Raw genomic sequence first — 19,443 nt, 5'->3', positions numbered from 1 at the left:
GATGCTGGTTTGTAGGACGACTTTAGAGGTGGAGGAGAATTAGTGAGAGTTCAACAAAGGATCAGATGGTGGAAGCTGAAGGAGGAAGACTGTTGTGTGAAATTCAGTGAGCAGGTGAGAGAAGCACTGGATGGAGGGGAAGCAATTTTGGACAACTTGAAAAGTACTGCAGATGTGGTGAAGAACTCAGACAGGAAGGTACTTGGTGTGACATCTGGACAGCAGAAGGAAGACAAGGAGACTTGGTGGTGGAACGAAGATGTCCTGGAAAGTATAAGGAGAAAGAGGTTGGCAAAGAGAACTGGGAGAGTCAGATGATGTGGTGAGAGTAAATCAAGAAGTACAAGGGATAAGTAAGGATGAAGTGAGGGCAAGTATGAACAGGATGAAGATTGGAAAGGCAGTTGGTCCAGATGACATTCCAGTGGAGGTATGGAAATATCTTGGAGAGATGGCAGTGGAGTTTCTAACCAGATTGTTTAATGAAATCTCAAAAGATTGAGATGGTTTGGACATGTGTAGAGGATGGACCCAGGGTATATAGGGTGAAGGATGCTGAGGATGGAGCCGCCAGGCAGGAGGAGAAGAGGGAGGACAAAGAGGAGCTTTATGGATGTGCTGAGGAAGGAAGGACATGCAGGTGGTTGGTGTGACAGAGGAAGATACAGAGGACAGGGTGAAATGGAAACGATCTGCTGTGTCGCCCCCTAACGGGAGCAGCCGAAAGGAGAAGAGTAATGATTATGAAAAGGTGATTGATGGATTCATGCATTCTTTAAAAATATATTCCCAAATTTCAGAAATGGGTTTGTAGGGTATTTTCCATAAATACAAACTAATAGTCGCGGCTCTACGTGCATTAAACGTTTTATTTTGAAAATCGACACTGTTCGTCATGTTGCGGAAAGCTTGACAGTAGTGTGGAAAAGATGGCTGCTTCGGCGGCAATGGCGAGTTCTTCTCCCGGTTTGTGTCCAAGTTACGCGGTGATCTGCTCGTTTTTGGAGCGTTACGGGGCGCTGCTGGACTTACCGGAGCTCACCTTCCCCCAGCTGGAGCGATACCTGCAGGACAATTCGTGCGGTGAGGCGGAAAACGAGCCGTTTGTGGCGGGGAGGCGGGCTGCTAGCAGCTAGTGCCCGTGTTAGCTAGTTGTGTGTTATTGTGCCGTTTTTTAACGTCGTTTTTTGCTGAATTCAGAATAAGCGGCGTCGCATCGCCGCTGGTCGGAGCGCAGAATGCGTCCGCGCCGCGTGTAGTGGGTTAAAGCGCAGGTTTGTGCGGTGTTTTGTGTGACTTTTTGCGCTTTTGATTGGAGCTTAATTTGGCTTTTTTGTGCCTTCAGTAACGCTGCTGGAATTAAACTGGCACAAACGACACTCTCGCCAACACAATAATTTACGATAAACGCGGCAGATTTTGCAGCTCTGCGTGGAAACGCATCGTTGTACCAAACTGTGCACTTTAATTTGCAGTTAAAATATTTTTAGCAAATAGTGGTGGCTCTTTAATTTGATGTCAAAGTAGCCACAACGCAGCTAACATCCGATATGAACTTTCAAAGTAAGGGCTTTGAAGACGAGTCAGTAGAGGTTTGGCAGTATATTTTAGGCCGGTTTATCTTGTTTCTGTGTTTAAAAGTCCTCCAGATTGTATTTTTTTTTTTTTGTCATTTTGATGAGTGAACTGTGATTTACACCCCGATGTTTTGTTATTGTTTACTCATGTTTTTATGCAAGTAAGCCATATTTTCCGGTTTTGTAAGTTGTTGCGTTTAACTTAACAGCTTTTTTAAGTCTCTTCCATGCGCGTGTCGATCCATCTGAAGTCTTTATTTACACCAATAATTTGCATTAATAAGTTATAAAGTCAGCATGTGTATTAAAATGTAACAACAGTTTATTCAGCTGTGTCAAAATCAGACGCACAAATTGCAAACAGGATACAACTTACTGATACACTGATGGGATATAATTAACAAACAATAGTGATAACTAAAAAAAATAAGTGATGAAATGCATAAAACCACAAAAAAATCTCTGTCATATACAGTTTTTTGTTTTTGGTCATTAAAGGTTTTTGACTTAAGGGATTAAAAATAGTATATAATTTTTTTTTTTTTTTTTTAATTTGGATGTTTTGTTGGCCTCTGTGCATGTGTGAGAGTGTGTGAGCTGTTGTAAGGATATTTGATATTTTATTTCTGTTTCTTGGACATCTGTATATATTTGTTGTTTCAGTTGTGATTTCAGACGTGATCTTTGTTTTTGGTTATTTTCATTCTCTGCTAAACTCTGGATTCATTTTACATTTAGAATATTTTACAATGAAGCGTTTATTGAGTTTATGGGTGTCAAATGCAAATCTTATAATTCCCTCGCTGTCGGCTAACGTACAGAATCCTGAAGATAATTCATTTGCATTATGATGTTTAAATGCATAAAAATTCTCATCTTTTGAGTCAAGCTGCAGCTAACATTTATTTTCATAATTGAATGGATTAATTGTGTGCTTAATTAGTTTTTGGGTCAATTCAGTGTCAACAATTGGAGAAAAATGTCGATCAGTGTTGACTCCTTCAAATGTTTTATTTTGTCCACAACACAAAGAAATTCAGTTTAATCGCAAAAAACGAGTAAAGCAGCTCATCAGATAAACCAGAAAGTTATTTTAAACAACTGAAATCAAAGATTTTGGAGAAAAAAGACTCAAAATGATGAATAAATTATCAAGATGATAGTTAATTGTTGCAGTGCTGCTTTTGAGATGTTTTAATTAAAAGTTTGGCTTTTGTTAATCTTGATCAATGATTTTAAAGCAGCGAGTGGATTATCGAGTTTTTTTTTTTTTTTTTTTAATTCGCGTTGGTTTGTCTTCAGCTGTGTGATGAATTATGTCCGGCATTTTTGTGACTTATAATTTTTTTTTTTTTTGGCCTGTCAGTTCCGAAGCTGCTCGTCGATCTGCACGTCAAGCTGCTGAGGAAGATCGGCAAGTCGGTGTCGGCGGACAGATGGGAAAAATATCTGGCAAAGGTACACGGACAAGTTATTTTGAACCAGTTCTTCATTAAACTTGCTGTAAATGTGGCTCCAACAGGAATTTGAAAGATTCAGTTTTGAGGTGGATAATTTATTTATTTATTTTTTAATGACTTGTCAAAGAGGTGAGATCACATTTTTTTAAAATTTGACTTCATGTTTCAAATTATTGAAGCTGTGATAGGAAAATTTTTAATTGTTAGATTTTTTTAGCTTAATTTTTATTCATGTTTATTGATGGGTTCTCTTTTGTTTTGTGTTAATTTACATTTCCAAGTCGCCGTCCCTTTCTCTATATTTTTTACTTTTTTCCTGTGTTTTGTTGATGAACCAAGTAATTAAAATTTTGTGTGTGTGTGGGGTGGGGGGGGGGGGGGGGGGGTGGGCAGCGCGCGTGTGTGTGTAAAATCACTTTTTTCCGTGCACGTGGTGCAGCAGCCAATCACTTGAGGGAAAAATAAAATAAAATGGCAGATTTGTGTGTTAGCCCGGCATTTTTCATGTTTTGACTTTTTTTTTGCCTGAATGTTGGATTTGTCTCTGCAGGTTTGCCAAGAGTTCAACACGGCGTGGGCTTGGGAACTGGAACAGAATGGATACAGAGCGATGTCGATGGAGAGCAAGACGGGCATCCTCAAGGTGAGGTTTTTTTTTTTTTTATCTCTAAAATGGAACAAAATTGGAAACATTTCAAGAAAAAAAACTGTTAAAAACTGACAGCTTTAAACAAATGTCAAATTTTCAAGTTTGGGAGGATTTAAGAAAACTTTAAATCTTAAAAGCTTAAAAAAATCTTAAAATCTTTTTTCCCTTCAGTTAGAAAATCTGTTACTTTTTTGTAAACAGTCCAAACATGATGTTCCAGCTAAAGAAGTTTGGAGTTTTTATTTTTAAACCAACATTCGTTAAACTGTTTAAAGTTTTATATTTTGTTGTATTGTGTCGCGTTTATCAAGTCTGTTAATATTCAGATATTTTAGCTGTTTATCGTGACACATTTGAGTTGAAAACAAATAATAAAGATGATCCCATGGTGCGATTGAAAGAGAGTCAGGCAAACTGGTAAAGTTCTAAATTGATATGTATGTGTGTCAGTCTGTGGTTGTATTTGTTTTTTGGGTCAGTGATGGTCTGAAGCGATGGTTTGATTCCCCGTGACGCTCTACCTGGCTTCACTTCTTGCCTGTTTTTGGTTGTTGTGTCGGGTCATGTGATGAACGTGGCTATTGTAGAAAATTCCAGGTTTTTGCCCTGAAAACGCAGACGTTTTTTTTCCACAGTTACTTTCAGGTTCATCTGCACCGTGATCATGTTTTGAATGACTGACTGGAATGTGAGCTCCCCTCACCCTGAATACATTAAAATATAAGAACCAGACTTGCAGTTAGCTGAGTGGAGCCTGTGTGTTTTTGCAAGTGAGAATTTTGTATGTTCCACAACTCTCCTGCAGCATGTTCTTGATCTGGCCAAGTGTTGTGATGATGGTTGTTAATATTGCATTATCAAACTCTTCTTACAAAGAAATGTAACTGAGGTTTGATGTTTTACAGTTTAAACATGAACTTAATTATAAATAACTGTAATTATGTCCATCACTCTGTTTCTGCTTGGAACAGTAGTCGCCGTGTCACGTTGCTCAGCATTTGCCTAAAACAGACGTTTTGTCTATGTTGTCCTTGCCTAGCTGGCGGTGTAGCAACCATGTGCCTCTTGCCGCTACAAAACGGCCACACTGATTGAAAATGAATGGCAGCTGGTCGCTTTGCTGTTGTCTCTTGCAGCTAATGTGACCAGGGGTTGATGGGGTTCCCAGCCATGCTCAACATTGTTGTTAATGATGCAGCTGTAGCGCCTTTTACTGGACAAACTATGTAATAACACTTGTCTACATTTTTTTTATTCAGTAAAGTAAGTCTTCATATCGGCAAAAATAACGCGGGTACCGATGTGTTTGTGAACGGCTCATATCGATCGGGTTGTGGTGTGTACTGGACTCAACCTGTCACTCCATGTGTTTTGGTGTATTTCAGTAAAGCTTCATGCGTGGCAGCCGCTCATGGAGGAAAAAACGTTCAGATTTGTGGTTTTTTGTTCATTGTTTTGCACATTTGTCCAGATCAGGTGTGGTGGATTAAATTTTTGTCTTTAACTCATTGAGTGCCAGCCATTTTCAAGGTTCAGAACATCCCAGTGCCAGGATTTTTCAGCATTTGAGTGTTTTTTCAAGACCCATAGAAAATTGAGTTCTATGTCCATGTCAACAACAAACATACCAAAAGAAACTTCAGACTTTCCTTTATCATCAGAAAAAAAAATGTTTGTTTGTACCTCTTTCCATTCTTTAGTAATTGTCTGCAGAACATGGGTGGGTATCACTAAAAATGCTGATTGCTTCAGTGACATCTCAAACATTATGAAAAGTGATCCTATTGTATAATGCACCAAAAAAAAAAAAAAACGTCAGGGGCGGGACTCTGTCTGTCTCTTCTCTCGGCGGCACGTCTTTTCCCTCTGGCTCCCGCGTATCGGACCTTTTCATTTTTTTCAAAAACCTGATGGATTTGAATTACGTGTGCTTGCATGAGCCTGTCAATTGCGTCATTTGCTTGTAAGCAGCCTTTGTGTGAGGTGTGTGCCGTGCGCTCGGCGTTTTTTCATTCCAAGGAAAAAGACGGAACGACTGGAGCAGCGCGACTCCATCACAGTTTGACAGACAGCCAGGTGGAAACCAGTCGGATTAGGAGCGGTACAACTGTAAGACGTCCGCACAACAGTGGAGAGTGAGTTGCGCTCCGGTCCACACTCACACTGCTACCACCCACAGAATGGGTTCCCTTGTGAATACAACTCTAATTTTTTTTACACAAGCTAGATCAGCTGATTACCCCGCCCCCCCCATAAAAAAATGTAATTGGCGCAATAATGCGTCTTTGGTGCTGAGCATTACTATCTAAAAAGACGCGTTTAAGCGTCAGTGGCACTCAATGAGTTAATGATGATGGTTTTACCTGCAAAATGTTCAGTTAACAGAATCCAACTGCAGAACACTTGAAATGAGGAAGAACAACACATTCAAACATTGAAAAGCTCCGCGGCTTGTTACGTGTGATCCCTCTAAAACAAGATGAAACAGTTGTCGTTCCTCCGTCCTGCACCTGATTTTTAATGGAATTACACACAACATAAATCTACACTTTGAGCTCAGCTTCATTATTTGCTTTCACCTAAAACATGCAGATCAAAATCTGAAGGAGCAAAATGCATTGGATGTGTCCTAAAACAGTCTCTGCTTCTCCTCAGTATTTATGTGAATGTCAGTTTGACGAGAATCTGAAGTTCAAAGCTGCCATCAATGAAGAGGATCCAGATAAAATGCGTCTGCAGCCCATCGGCCGGGACAAAGACGGACAGATGTACTGGTTTCAGCTGGACCAGGACAACAATGTGCGTGTTTATGTGGAGGAACAGGACGACTTGGACGGCTCATCGTGGAAGTGCATCGTCAGGTAATGACAGGGAAAAAAAAAACAACCAACAAACAAAAAACTGCCATGGACACTGAAACCAAATGAAATCGAAACGCTAAAAGCGTCATCTTTGTCTTATTGTAGAAATCGAAATGATTTGGCTGAGGTCGTGGCGCTGCTGAAAACACAGATTGACCCGGAGCTGCTGAAAAACGAGCAGGATCAGGAAGCCAAAGTAGACGATGGTGATGAGGAGAAAGAAAAATCAGAAAAAGGTAAAAGTTCCAGAAAGTGGAATTTTCTCCCATAGTGCAGCTAGTGGTTGAGACGTCTCTGTCCGTCTGTCTTTCTTGCATGTATCCATTCTTTTTTGCATGCAGTGCAGTCATGCATGCAGCATTTTACTCATGAACAAGATAACTTGAGTTGTACCCTCCCGATTGTCACTAAACTTGGTATATGCAGTAGACATACTGACTTCAAGAAGCTTACTGATTTTGGGGCCATAAAGTCAAAGATCAAGGCAACTGGAGGATACCGTATAACAGTCTTTTTTGTGAATGCAAAATGGGTGAACTGGACTTTGTGAAAGTCTTTTACAGAATGATAAGCTTATTAATGTTTGACCCAGGTGCCGTGGGTGAGTGCAGACTGTATGTGTTTATATTGAGTCGTGTGATCTTTCTTTTCTAATTGTGCAGGTGGCGATAAAACAGCTGAGGTTACATCAGAAGAAGATGGTAAGGACACGGCTCAGACCATTAACTTGGACTCACCAAAAGCAGAGACCGAAGAAAAAGTATCACCAAAAGACATCAAAAAACCAGAAGGTGCAGAGGCCAAATCATCGCTGAACGGCATCAGTGAGGACAAGTGTGATCCAGAATTGGTCATGAAGTCAGAAAACAGTTCTGTAGATCCAAAAGGTCCTGCAAAGAACATCAAAGAGGAACCGATGGAAGTATTGCACTCAAAACCGAGTGAAGTGGAGCTCGTCTTTGAAACACTACCTGTGCCGGTCAAAGCAGAACAAGGAGACGAGATCAAGAGGAGCAGCGTGGAAGAGCTCCAGCAGGCGATGAAGAATGAGCAGCAGGCCAAGATCCCTCTGAAGAAGAGAGGAATGAAGTTCACAGAGGACTTCAGAACACAAAAGCCACTCCTTCCTCAGATCAAAGAACCTCGTAAGTGTGATGTAACATCTGAACAATCAAAGAAAATGCACGGTGCGATAGATCACGTGAACGGCGACGCCCAGCAGACGCCAGAGAAAGTGTTCTGCGGTCGGCTCTGCGAGCAACAGAAGACCGTCGCCGCTGGCAACGAGCAGGTGCCCGAAGCAGCTACAGGTGACGGTGAATCCATAAAAGAACAAAAGAACAAGGTCTCGGAGGAGGTTACACTGTGCCACACAGATGTGGAAAACAAAGGTCAAAGTACACAGGAAGAAAGAGGAACGGATCCGCCAGCAACAGAGGTGACATCATCGAAGGACGGAATGACTTCAGCTGAGAAGACGCTCAATCATGGAGCATCAAAACCCCCATACGGGAAAATGGATCATGCGGGAGAAGAGACAGTCATGTTAAAAAACGCTGTAGCAAAAGACGATGAATCAAAGGACACAAACAAATCTTCAACACCAGACAGCGTAGGTGCGAATCCACCAGAATCGAGTCGAACTGAAGAAACGAACAATATGGACACTTCTGAAAATTTAGCCGTCGTTAATCACCAAGAAAAATTAAGTAATGCTGACGACAAAAAGACACTCGATGCTAATGTAGAGAAACAAGATCAACCTGCTGAGATGGGAGATGTTAAAGTGTCACAGGAAGAGCTGTGTGATTCTGAAAGTGTCTCATCGTCTGTCATTAAAAAGACTGAGATGCTAAAACACGCCGATCAAACAAAAAGTTTAGAGAGTCGTCAAGTTCCACACAATTCTAAAGACAACCATTTAATTATAGAAACAGAAGGAGCATCCAACATGAACCACACAAATCCAGACGACACTACAGACAAAAATAAAGTCAAAAACACAGAGACGATTCCACCAGTAGACAAGGACAAAATGTCTGCTGGTGCAGCTCACGACACGGAGACAGAAACCCAAGAAGAGACAGCAAATCTTGAAGACATGAAGAAGACCGCTGGTGCTGAGGTGAGCGATCAGTGTGATGCGACAAAGTCGCAAGAAGACAGGAAGATCATGCTGAAGTCCAAGACGTCTGAAGAAACAGACGGACCATCCTGTCCCTTTGAGGACACAAAATTATGCCCTAAAACAAATAAAAATCCTGAAAGTGCAGACAAAGAGCAGGAAGAGTCACTATCTCAATGTAAAGATGAGAAAGAAAACCTGAAGACCAACTGTGATGAACTCTCCTGTCAGGATGAAGTTGAAAAGAAACAGCTGGCAGATAAAGTCTCAAAAAAGGAACTGAAAGATGCAAAAGATGATGATGATCATGAAACTTCAACAAAAACAGACAAACGGCGTTCAACAAAAGTGAGTAAAGACCCAGAAACAGAATTGTCTGAAACCGATAAACCGGGTCGCCACAGTGCAAGCAAAGAACCAGACTCATGTAAGCAGCCTACCCTGGAGAACAAAGGCAGAAGGAAAGAAAGGACCTTGACCAGAGCAAAATACATCCTGGATGACGGCAACACTCCAAAAGAAGTTCAGGAGGAACATGTCCGTTTGAAAACAAAGACTCCAGCTCATAGAAGAAAAGCTGAGCTCTTGAGAGAAGGGAGACGAGGAGATTCAGAGTCCGACACCAACGTGGGGAGATCCCTGAGGAGATCACCAAGGATCTCTCGACCAACTACAAAGGTGGTGGAGATTCAGGACAGAAAGCAGGAGAAACCTCAGGTAGCACCATCAGCTGAGAAGGAAGAGAAAGACCAGGACGAGGAAGATGAAGAGGAAGAGATGAAAGCTACTCAGAAGAAACCAAGAGAGAAAAAGGTGGATCAGGAGGCACAAACGAAACCAAAGGTAAGAAATTTGTCATTTTCAGGGGAGCTTCAAATTTAAATAAAAGTTCTAACAAAATATGTAACCTCATTTTAGACCTGTTTATTTCTGCTACATTTGTGTCTAAGGATGCTCTCTAGTGCTGAGAAGTCTGCCTTGCTTGAGTTCTGGGCAGTTTATTTGAACAAGTTATCGAGTCCCCTGCTGTGGGGGAGGCAAACCAGCGGGTGTGGGAGGAGTTCAGAGCAACCATGGAGAAAGACTTTCGGTTGGCACCAAGGTGCTTCTGGCGGACTGTGAGGCACCTCAGGAGGGGAAAACTGGGAAGCATCCAAGCTGTCTACAGTAAGGATGGGATTCTGTTGACCTCAACTGAGGATGTAATCCAGCGCTGGAAGGAACACTTTGAGGAACTCCTGCATCAGACCGGAGCGCCCTCTACAGTAGGGGCAGAGCTGGAAGCTGATGGAGGATTTTCATCAATTTCCCTGGTGGAGGTCACTGAGGTAGTCAAACAACTCCGCAGTGACAAGGCCCCGGGGGTTTTCAATTTCAATTTATTTTCATTTATATAGCACCAAATCACAACAGAGTTGCCTCAAGGTGCTTCACACAAGTAAGGTCTAACCTTACTAACCCCCAGAGCAGCAGTGGTAAAGAAAAACTCCCTCTGAGGGGAAAAAACATCAAGCAGACCAGACTCAAAGGGGTCTGACCCTCTGATTGGGCTATGCTACAGGCATAAATTACAGAACAGTTCACAAAACAAATATACTTCCTGTATATTAGTTTATACAGGAAATGCTGTTGGTGCACAGGACAGGAGGGTCGCCAGAGAAAAAACAGAATCAGGCATCAGAAAGACAAGAAATACTGTATTATTTGCCAGCATTAAACAACAAGAAAAATGGGAAATACTAAGGTGATCGCTGGCCACTAGCCCTAAGCTTCACTTAAAAGACCCAGAACTGAGGCAAAGTTGAGGCCACGGCATGCTCCGTTTACTAATAAAATGACTTAAAAGAGTAAAAAACGTAAAACAAAACTATACCATTATGCTAGCCATATGAAAGGGAAAAGAAGTGTGTCTTAAGTCTGGACTTGAAAGTTTTCACAGAATCTGACTTTTATTGATGAAGGGAGACCATTCCACAGAACAGGGGCACGATAAGAGAAAGCTCTGTGACCTGCAGACTTCTTATTCACCCTAGTGACACAAAGTAGTCCTGCACCCTGAGAACGCAAAGCCCGGGCCGGTACGTAAGGTTTAATTAGGTCAGCTAAGTAGGGAGTTGCCAGTCTGTGAACAGTTTTATAGACTAGTAGTAGAACCTTAAAATCTGATCTCACAGGGACAGAAAGCCAGTGAAGAGACGCCAAAATGGGTGTGATGAACTTTCTGCTTCGTGTCAGAAGTCTGGCTGCAGCATTTTGAACCAATTGGAGAGCCCTAATGCTAGACTGCGGTAAACCAGAAAATATAACATTGCAGTAGTCCAATCTAGAAGAGACAAACGCATGGATCGGGGTCTCAGCATCAGCAACAGGATGGGACGAAGTTTGACCACATTACACCCATTTTGGCGGCTCTTCACTGGCTTCCTGTCCCACTGAGATCAGCTTTTAATGTTTTGTTACTAACCTATAAAATTGTTCACAGACTGGCACCTCCCTACCTAGCTGACCTAATTAAACCTTATGTACCGGCCCAGGCTCTGCTTTCTCAGGGTGCAGGACTACTTTGTTTCTCTAGGGTGAATAAGAAGTCTGCAGGTCACAGAGCTTTCTCTTATCGTGCCCCTGTTCTGTGGAATGGTCTCCCTTCATCAATAAAAGTCAGATTCTGTGAAAACTTTCAAGTCCAGACTTAAGACGCACTTATTTTCTCTTTCGTATGGCTAGCATACTGGCATAGTATGTTACTATGCTTTTTTTTTTTTTTTTTTTTTTTTTTTTTTTTACTCTTGTGCTTTTTTAATATTTTAATTAATTTTATTTTGTTTTCTGAATTGTTTTGTGTGAAGCGCCTTGAGGCCACTTTGTTGTGATTTGGCGCTATACGTCTAAAATGAAAAAAATTGAATTGAAGCAAAAAAAAAAAAAAAATACAATGCAGGTTTTGTTTTTAAAAAAATTGACCTTAGCAGTGCAGCTGTTCAGTGGAGCGGAATTTCCAAATGATTGCTGCACTCAAGTCAATTTATACATCAATAATTTGCTCGAGTTTTGGTTTTATCGCACCTGATTTTGTCTGGAATGTTTGACTTTTCAGTTTGGTGCAAGCCAAAGTGGCGGGTGTGAAAGCTGCCCTCAGACCACAGCCCGAACCAAAATTTGGTCCGACCAAAAGAGGTGGTCTTGGTCCAGATCGTAGTGGACCGTGGTCCGTTTCGTTTGCAGTGTGGAAACACTTTATGGAGAGTTCAGACTTGTGCACAAATTACAGGAAGTTGAGATGTGTTAGTCACCTTTTAGACTGTAGAAGAAGAAAAGAAATGGAAGCAGTAAATATGAGTAGAGAAGCACATGCAGAAAAGGGACAACAAGGTTTGGATTCTGATTTGTCAGTTTGAGAAGACACACATTTTAAGCTGTGTGTGTGACCTCCTGCCTGGTTTCTGAAGATGCTGCAGAACCACACACGTGGTGGTGCCGTAACTTCTTATCTCAGATTTTAGACTTAAACATGTTATGTTTGTTTCAGGGGAGAAAGAGACGAAACATGCGATGGTCCACCACACGATCGCGGCGCAGGAGGAGAGACTCCGAAGACGATGACGAAAACAGCGAAGATGAATTCAGCGAAGACGAGAGCGAGGAAGAAGACGACGACAGCGACGAAGACTACAAGGTGGAGCGCAGCAGGAAGCGACGGCGCTGGAACAGAGAACGGCAAGGCTCGGCTTCCTCGACCTCCTCGGATGATGATCTACCTCCTAATGATGACCCCTGCAAACACTGCGGTCTTCCAAACCACCCTGAGCTGGTGGGTACCACACAACCTGCTAGCAGCTGGAATGTCACAGTCAAACCAGCTGGTTGTAAAATGCATAATGTGACATAACGATGTGCACGTTTCTCACCGACATAAATGAGCGGACGAAGACCCTTCCAACACAACATATTATGAATGTTGGACTTTGGTCTTCAGGGCTGACATAGAATTTTCTCTGCGCTAACATTAGCATGTTTTGCAGATTTTATTGTGCGATTCATGTGACAGTGGCTACCACACCGCCTGCCTCAGGCCCCCCCTCATGATCATCCCAGACGGCGAATGGTTCTGCCCACCCTGCCAACATGTGCGTATTACCTCCTTAACGTAAGAGATGTTTAACGTGTCGATTTACAGGCAGCGCGATTTTATAAGTTTGTTTTATCAAGATAAATAAATTGAGTCTGAGGCGATGGAGAGACGAGTCCCTTCCGTTCTGTGAATCCTCTCCACAGAAACAACTCTGTGACAAACTGGAAGAACAACTCCAGAATCTCGATGCTGCTTTAAAGAAGAGAGAACGCGCGGAGAGAAGGTGAGACTATCGATGAACTCTAGGTTGCAGTTTATTGGGACCCACCTAATGACTGTGGCCTCAGCTTCAGGTAATCTTTTTTATGAAAGTCTGTATTAGGGCTGAAATGATTAATCGAGTAACTCGAATAATTCGATTACAAAAAATGTTCGAGCAAATTCTGTGCCTCGAAGCTTCGTTTAACATTAACATGCCAGGCCTGTGTGTGGTGCTGCAGTAAAAAAAACAGAAGGCTGGAGCATAACAGCTAATCAAATTAGCAACGATAGCTACCGCTTTCTAATGTGACACATAGAGTAAAATAATGCCTTTTAAAAGAAAGATGGTCCACTCTGATCATCTGAAATAGACTTACTGTGCGTTTAAAGCGAAGCAGTGTGTTCGTCTATTTTTAAAAAACACACGGTCTGCTCTACGTGGGGAGGGACTATTGACCCGGCGGCCATCTGCCGTCTGTCTCTGCCCAGTGTGAGGGGCTGTCAGACCGGGCGAGTCACAGCTCTGTCCCCGGCTACATTGACAAACAGCAGAAGTCCACTCTTTCTTCTGTTTCCCTCAGACTCGCACTGAGTGTTTGACTTTTTAATTTTTGCTTTTTGGGCAACACACAACACTTCACAAACACGGTAACTTAAATAAAATAATAATTAAAAAAAAAACTGACTGTCTGAAATGCATCTGCTGAATTGCAGACAAAGAGGGATTAAAAAATACATCACGCAGGGACCCAGTCCATCAACCTTTATTAAAAACAAACAAAACAAAAATGAAAAATGATTAAATTTTACAAGTTGGAGAAAACAAAACAGAAAGCCACATCCCATCGCCATTTCAGCAAAATGCCAACACTTTGGCACAGGGACATTGTGCCATTGCTTAGGGAGAGCCCTGGACAATTGATGTTTAAAAACGCAGAAGTACTTTTTATCCGATTACTCGATTAATCAATAGAATACTCGATTACTAAAATAATCGATAGCTGCAGCCCTAGTCTGTATTCATCATGAAGATCTGACTGGTGACGTAACACACAAACGTGTCTCCAATCACAGCTACTGACGCTTTGAACTCCTTCAGAGTTGTGGATGTTTTGGTGGCTTCCCTCACTAGTCTCCTTCATGCGCGCTCTCACTCATGTTCAAAACAAAACACATGCATGTTTTTAATGACTGGCTTGGCAAACTGTGACATACTTTAATTGAATCTGTTCAATAAAAATGTAACATACATATTCAAAAATACATGAATAACAAAAAGTAAACAGTTACCCTATTTTTTGGACTATAAGTTGCAGGTTTTCTATATGTGGAACTCTGTAAAGCATTGGTTTCCTGGAGGTGAGTTTAACGACAGACACAAGCTCAATGTAGCACATGTGGACACCATAGCATGTGCTGTTATTTTTCACGTAAGGACTTTTAAATTCCAAAAATAAGCAACATGGACAAAAACTGTTATTTAAAGCAGTTTGGAGAAAAACAATTATCAGATTATTGATTGTTGGCCCACAACAACATGGAAATGTGAACAGTGCATTTATGCAGGAAGGTCTCAGGTTGTGGTGTGTAATACAACCCCTGGCAATAATTATGGAATCACCAGCCTCGGAGGATGTTCATTCAGTTGTTTAGTTTTGTAGAAAAAAAGCAGATCACAGACATGACACAAAACTAAAGTAATTTCAAATGGCAACTTTCTGGCTTTAAGAAACACTATAAGAAATCAAGAAAAAAAAAATTGTGGCAGTCAGTAACGGTTACTTTTTAGACCAAGCAGAGGCAAAAAAAGTATGGAATCACTCAATTCTGAGGAAAAAAATTATGGAATCACCCTGTAAATTTTCATCCCCAAAACTAACACCTGCATCAAATCAGATCTGCTCGTTAGTCTGCATCTAAAAAGGAGTGATCACACCTTGGAGAGCTGTTGCACCAAGTGGACTGACATAAATCATAGCTTTAACACGAGAGATGTCAATTGAAACAAAGGAGAGGATTATCAAACTCTTAAAAGAGGGTAAATCATCACACAATGTTGCAAAAGATGTTGGTTGTTCACAGTCAGCTGTGTCTAAACTCTGGACCAAATACAAACATGGGAAGGTTGTTAAAGGCAAACATACTGGTAGACCAAGGAAGACATCAAAGCGTCAAGACAAAACTTAAAGCAGTATGTCTCAAAAATTGAAAATGCACAACGAAACAAATGAGGAATGAATGGGAGGAAACTGGAGTCAACGTCTGTGACCGAACTGTAAAAAAACGCCTAAAGGAAATGGGATTTACATACAGAAAAGCTAAATGAAAGGCATCATTAACACCTAAACAGAAAAAAAAGGCTACAATGGCCTAAGGAAAAGCAATCGTGGACTGTGGATGACTGGATGAAAGTTATATTCAGTGATGAATCTCAAATCTGCATTGGGCAAGGTGATGATGCTGGAACTTTTGTTTGGTGCCATTCCAATGAGATTTATAAAGATGACTGCCTGAAGAGAACATGTAAATTTCCACAGTCATTGATGATATGGGGCTGCATGTCAGGTAAAGGCACTGGGGAGATGGCTGTCATTACATCATCAATAAATGCACAAGTGTACGTTGATATTTTGGAGACTTTTCTTATCCCATCAATTGAAAGGATGTTTGGGGATGATGAAATCATTTTTCAAGATGATAATGCATCTTGCCATAGAACAAAAACTGTGAAAACATTCCTTGCAAAAAGACACATAGGGTCAATATCATGGCCTGCAAATAGTCCTGATCTTAATCCAATTGAAAATCTTTGGTGGAAGTTGAAGAAAATGGTCCATGACAAGGCTCCAACCTGCAAAGCTGATTTGGCAACAGCAATCAGAGAAAGTTGGAGCCAGATTGATGAAGAGTACTGTTTGTCACTCAAGTCCATGCCTCAGAGACTGCAAGCTGTTATAAAAGCCAGAGGTGGTGCAACAAAATACTAGTGATGTGTTGGAGAGTTCTTTTGTTTTTCATAATTCCATAATTTTTTCCTCAGAATTGAGTGATTCCATATTTTTTTTCCCTCTGCTTGGTCTAAAAAAGTAACCGTTACTGACTGCCACAATTTTTTTTCCTGATTTCTTATAGTGTTTCTTAAAGCCAGAAAGTTGCCATTTAAAATGACTTTAGTTTTGTGTCATGTCTGTGATCTGCTTTATTTCTACAAAATTAAACAACTGAATGAACATCCTCCGAGGCCAGTGATTCCATAATTTTTGCCAGGGGTTGTAGAAGCACTGTTAAATTCCATAAATGAGCAAGATGGACAAATAAATGTGTGTTGGATAACATATTGGATGTTAATTGATGGTTTGGACAAAATACATGGTCAGCTGAGGCTGATTTCTGACCCAGAGCGCTGGAGACGGTACAATAAAAACACAAGTCAATTAGGTTCAGTCAGTCAGAGCTGCGTGTCGTCAGAGCGAGCTGCAAAAAGTTTGTACCTGAGTTTTCAGAGGTGGTGTTTGTGGTTGCCATCTGCCACGCCGGTGTTTGCCAACCTGGACAGTGGGAATACCACCTCAACCGGCAACTTAGCCCCGTGACTGGACAGCAACAACGTCCGAGGCCCGCTCAACGTGGTGAATTCACTGAGGCCGCGCGCTGCGTCATTAGAGCCGCGCGTCACGAGTGCCGCTTCCCCGAGGCCTCGTGCAGCCACCGCGGATCCATCAGCGCGGAAACACCGAGGCCGCGCGGCACCAGCGCAGTGCAGATCCATCCCGGTGACAAACAACGCAGGCTGTTAACATCGGCGATCGACAAGCTGCTCATAAGCCGACCATGGGGCCTAAGAAGGTTCTGACAGCAGAGGAAGGTTACGATATTAAAAAATCTGGACTTTCTATCAGAGGAGATTTCTGTTGTGAAGCAGCAACAGAAATCAATCATGGATCTGGTGGAGGAGGTGAAGGCATTACGGCTCCAGAACGCCGAGAAAGACCGGCATCTGGTACAGCTGGAAAATAGAGTGGCTGAATTGGAGCAGTACACCAGAATTAACGACGTCATCATCACAGGTCTTCACATCAAACCACGGTCCTACGCACGGGCGGTAACAGATGATAGCGGAGGGGATCCCAGTGAACAGGAGGTCAGCTCTGTGGAAAAACAGGTTGTTGATTTCCTCCTATCTAAAGGTATAGAAATGGATTTAAATAACATTGAAGCGTGCCACCCTCTGCCCCGGAGAAATGACGGTGATAAACGAACCGTCATGAGATTCATCAACAGAAAACACAAAACAGCACTGTTAAAACAAGGAAGAAAACTGAAAGGGACAAACGTATTCATCAATGAACATCTCACCAGACGGAATGCCGACATCGCCAGGAAAGCACGCTTCTTAAAGAAACAGGGAAAAATCCAGCACACATGGACTTCAAACTGTAAAATATTCATCAAACTGAACGGATCACCAGAACAAGCAAAAGTCATGGCAATAAGGAACATCGAGGAGCTGGACAAATATGAACAATAGGTATGAGGACTCAAACACATCACAGCACCATGATGCAGACTGGAGCAACCCACTCATCCATATCATCTACACCCGGAGACAAGAGAGACATAATGACTAAGGAAAATGATCCGTTTATTTCTGCCCAGGAGCTCTGTCTAGATACATTTAATTATAATAACTCTGCTAACCACCCCTTCGAATCTGAAAATGATCCTGATACCTTTTTCAGTGAGAATATTGTGAGACAGTGTAAATATTTTACAGAAGAACAATTCAAAAATTATAAAATCAATGATGAAAATTTTTCAATTATACATTTCAACAGCAGAAGTCTTTCTCGTAATCTGTCCACTATTAATGATTGTTTGAAAACATCCAAAAAACGTTTTTCAGTTATTGCAATTTCAGAAACATGGTTAAATGAGGATAATAAAGATCTGGTATATCTTGATGGTTATGAATTGTTCCTGGTTAATAGGCAGACGAGAAGGGGCGGAGGTGTTGCATTGTTTGTAAAGTCAGATTATAAGTGTAAACTCATTAACATGTCATTTACAGTGGACAACATCATGGAATGTGTTACCATAGAAATGACATCTATAAACTCCAAAAACATAGTTGTTAGTTGCATTTACAGAGCTCCTGGGACAAATATTGACACCTTTGAAGACATTATCTTAGGAATGTACAACAAAATCAACAGAAATAAGCATTTATTTGTCTGTGGAGATTTCAATATAGATTTTTTAAACCCTCACAATCATCCACAAATTACCTCATTTATAAACACCTTGTACTGTTTAGGGCTGTTTCCAACCATCATTCATCCTAGCAGAATAACTATGGACTCAACAACTCTCATTGACAATATTTTAACTAACGTTATATCCGGTAATCTTAGTGGGGGACTACTGGTCAGTGATATCAGTGATCACTTGCCAGTTTTCTCAGTCTTTGCATTGGAGGGTTGTTGTATGTATCGAAGCAATATCAAATTCATGAGTAGAAAAGTAACACCTGAAACAATTGATAATTTAAGGGAGGATTTATCAAGTCAGAATTGGTCAGATGTTTTTGTTGATGATGTTGACAGGTCATATGATGCTTTCATTTCCATTTTTTCCAGTTTGTATAATAAACACTGTCCATTTGTTGACAAAATATATAGAAATCAATATAGCAACAAACCATGGATAACTAAGGGACTAAAAGAAACTAAAAGAACTAACTAAAAGAAAAACGTACTATATAAACGATTCATAAAACTACGAACTAAGGAAGCTGAAAGTAAGTATAAAACATATAAGAATAAGTTAATCAGTATCATGAGACTCAGTAAAAAAACATATTATGAGTTACTTGTCAAAAATAGAAATAACATCAAAAACACATGGAACATATTAAATGAAATAGTAAAAAAGAATAGAGTAACTAGAGATTATCCTTCATTTTTTCAGAGTAACAACTACATCACGATTGATAACGACGAGTCTATTGCTGAACACTTTAATGAATACTTCGTTAATGTGGGTAAAAATCTTGCCAGTAAGATTGACTCATCAACTAATAACTTCTGTGTAAATAATTCAACGTTTAACAAATCTGTTTCAATGTTCATTGGTGGTACTCATGAAAGGGAAATACTTGATCTGGTTCATGGTTCAAAAAGTAAGAAATCGACTGATTTTAATAATTTGGATATGGCTTTATTAAAAAAAGTTATTGATTGTATAGTAAAACCGTTCAATTATATTTGCAATATGTCACTAAGTACTGGTAAATTTCCTTCTCAAATGAAAATAGCCAAAGTAATTCCTCTGTTTAAAACTGGTGACAAACACACATTTTCTAATTATAGACCTATATCACTCCTGCCACAATTTTCCAAAATTTTGGAAAAAATATTTGCTAAAAGATTAAATGATTATTTA

General features: G+C 40.8%; 1 protein-coding gene across 1 annotated transcript in view; it reads left to right on the top strand.

Annotated features, from left to right (window-relative positions):
* The first annotated feature begins 914 nt into the window (after nt 1-914).
* LOC117516818 (remodeling and spacing factor 1-like) overlaps nt 915-19,443 on the top strand; it is a 45,123-nt gene continuing 26,594 nt past the window's right edge. The window contains exons 1-9 of the mRNA XM_034177679.1: nt 915-1,083; nt 2,944-3,035; nt 3,588-3,680; nt 6,342-6,547; nt 6,653-6,783; nt 7,210-9,515; nt 12,199-12,480; nt 12,692-12,796; nt 12,945-13,024. Coding sequence (XP_034033570.1) covers nt 930-1,083; nt 2,944-3,035; nt 3,588-3,680; nt 6,342-6,547; nt 6,653-6,783; nt 7,210-9,515; nt 12,199-12,480; nt 12,692-12,796; nt 12,945-13,024 — 3,449 coding nt within the window. The 5' untranslated portion in view covers nt 915-929. The remainder of the gene's footprint in view (nt 1,084-2,943; nt 3,036-3,587; nt 3,681-6,341; nt 6,548-6,652; nt 6,784-7,209; nt 9,516-12,198; nt 12,481-12,691; nt 12,797-12,944; nt 13,025-19,443) is intronic.

This window comes from Thalassophryne amazonica, chromosome 9, assembly GCF_902500255.1.
Source record: "Thalassophryne amazonica chromosome 9, fThaAma1.1, whole genome shotgun sequence".
Taxonomy (NCBI): Eukaryota; Metazoa; Chordata; class Actinopteri; order Batrachoidiformes; family Batrachoididae; genus Thalassophryne; species Thalassophryne amazonica.
The sequence above is the reverse complement of the archived record's forward strand: the minus strand, read 5'-3'. Positions and strand labels throughout refer to the sequence as shown.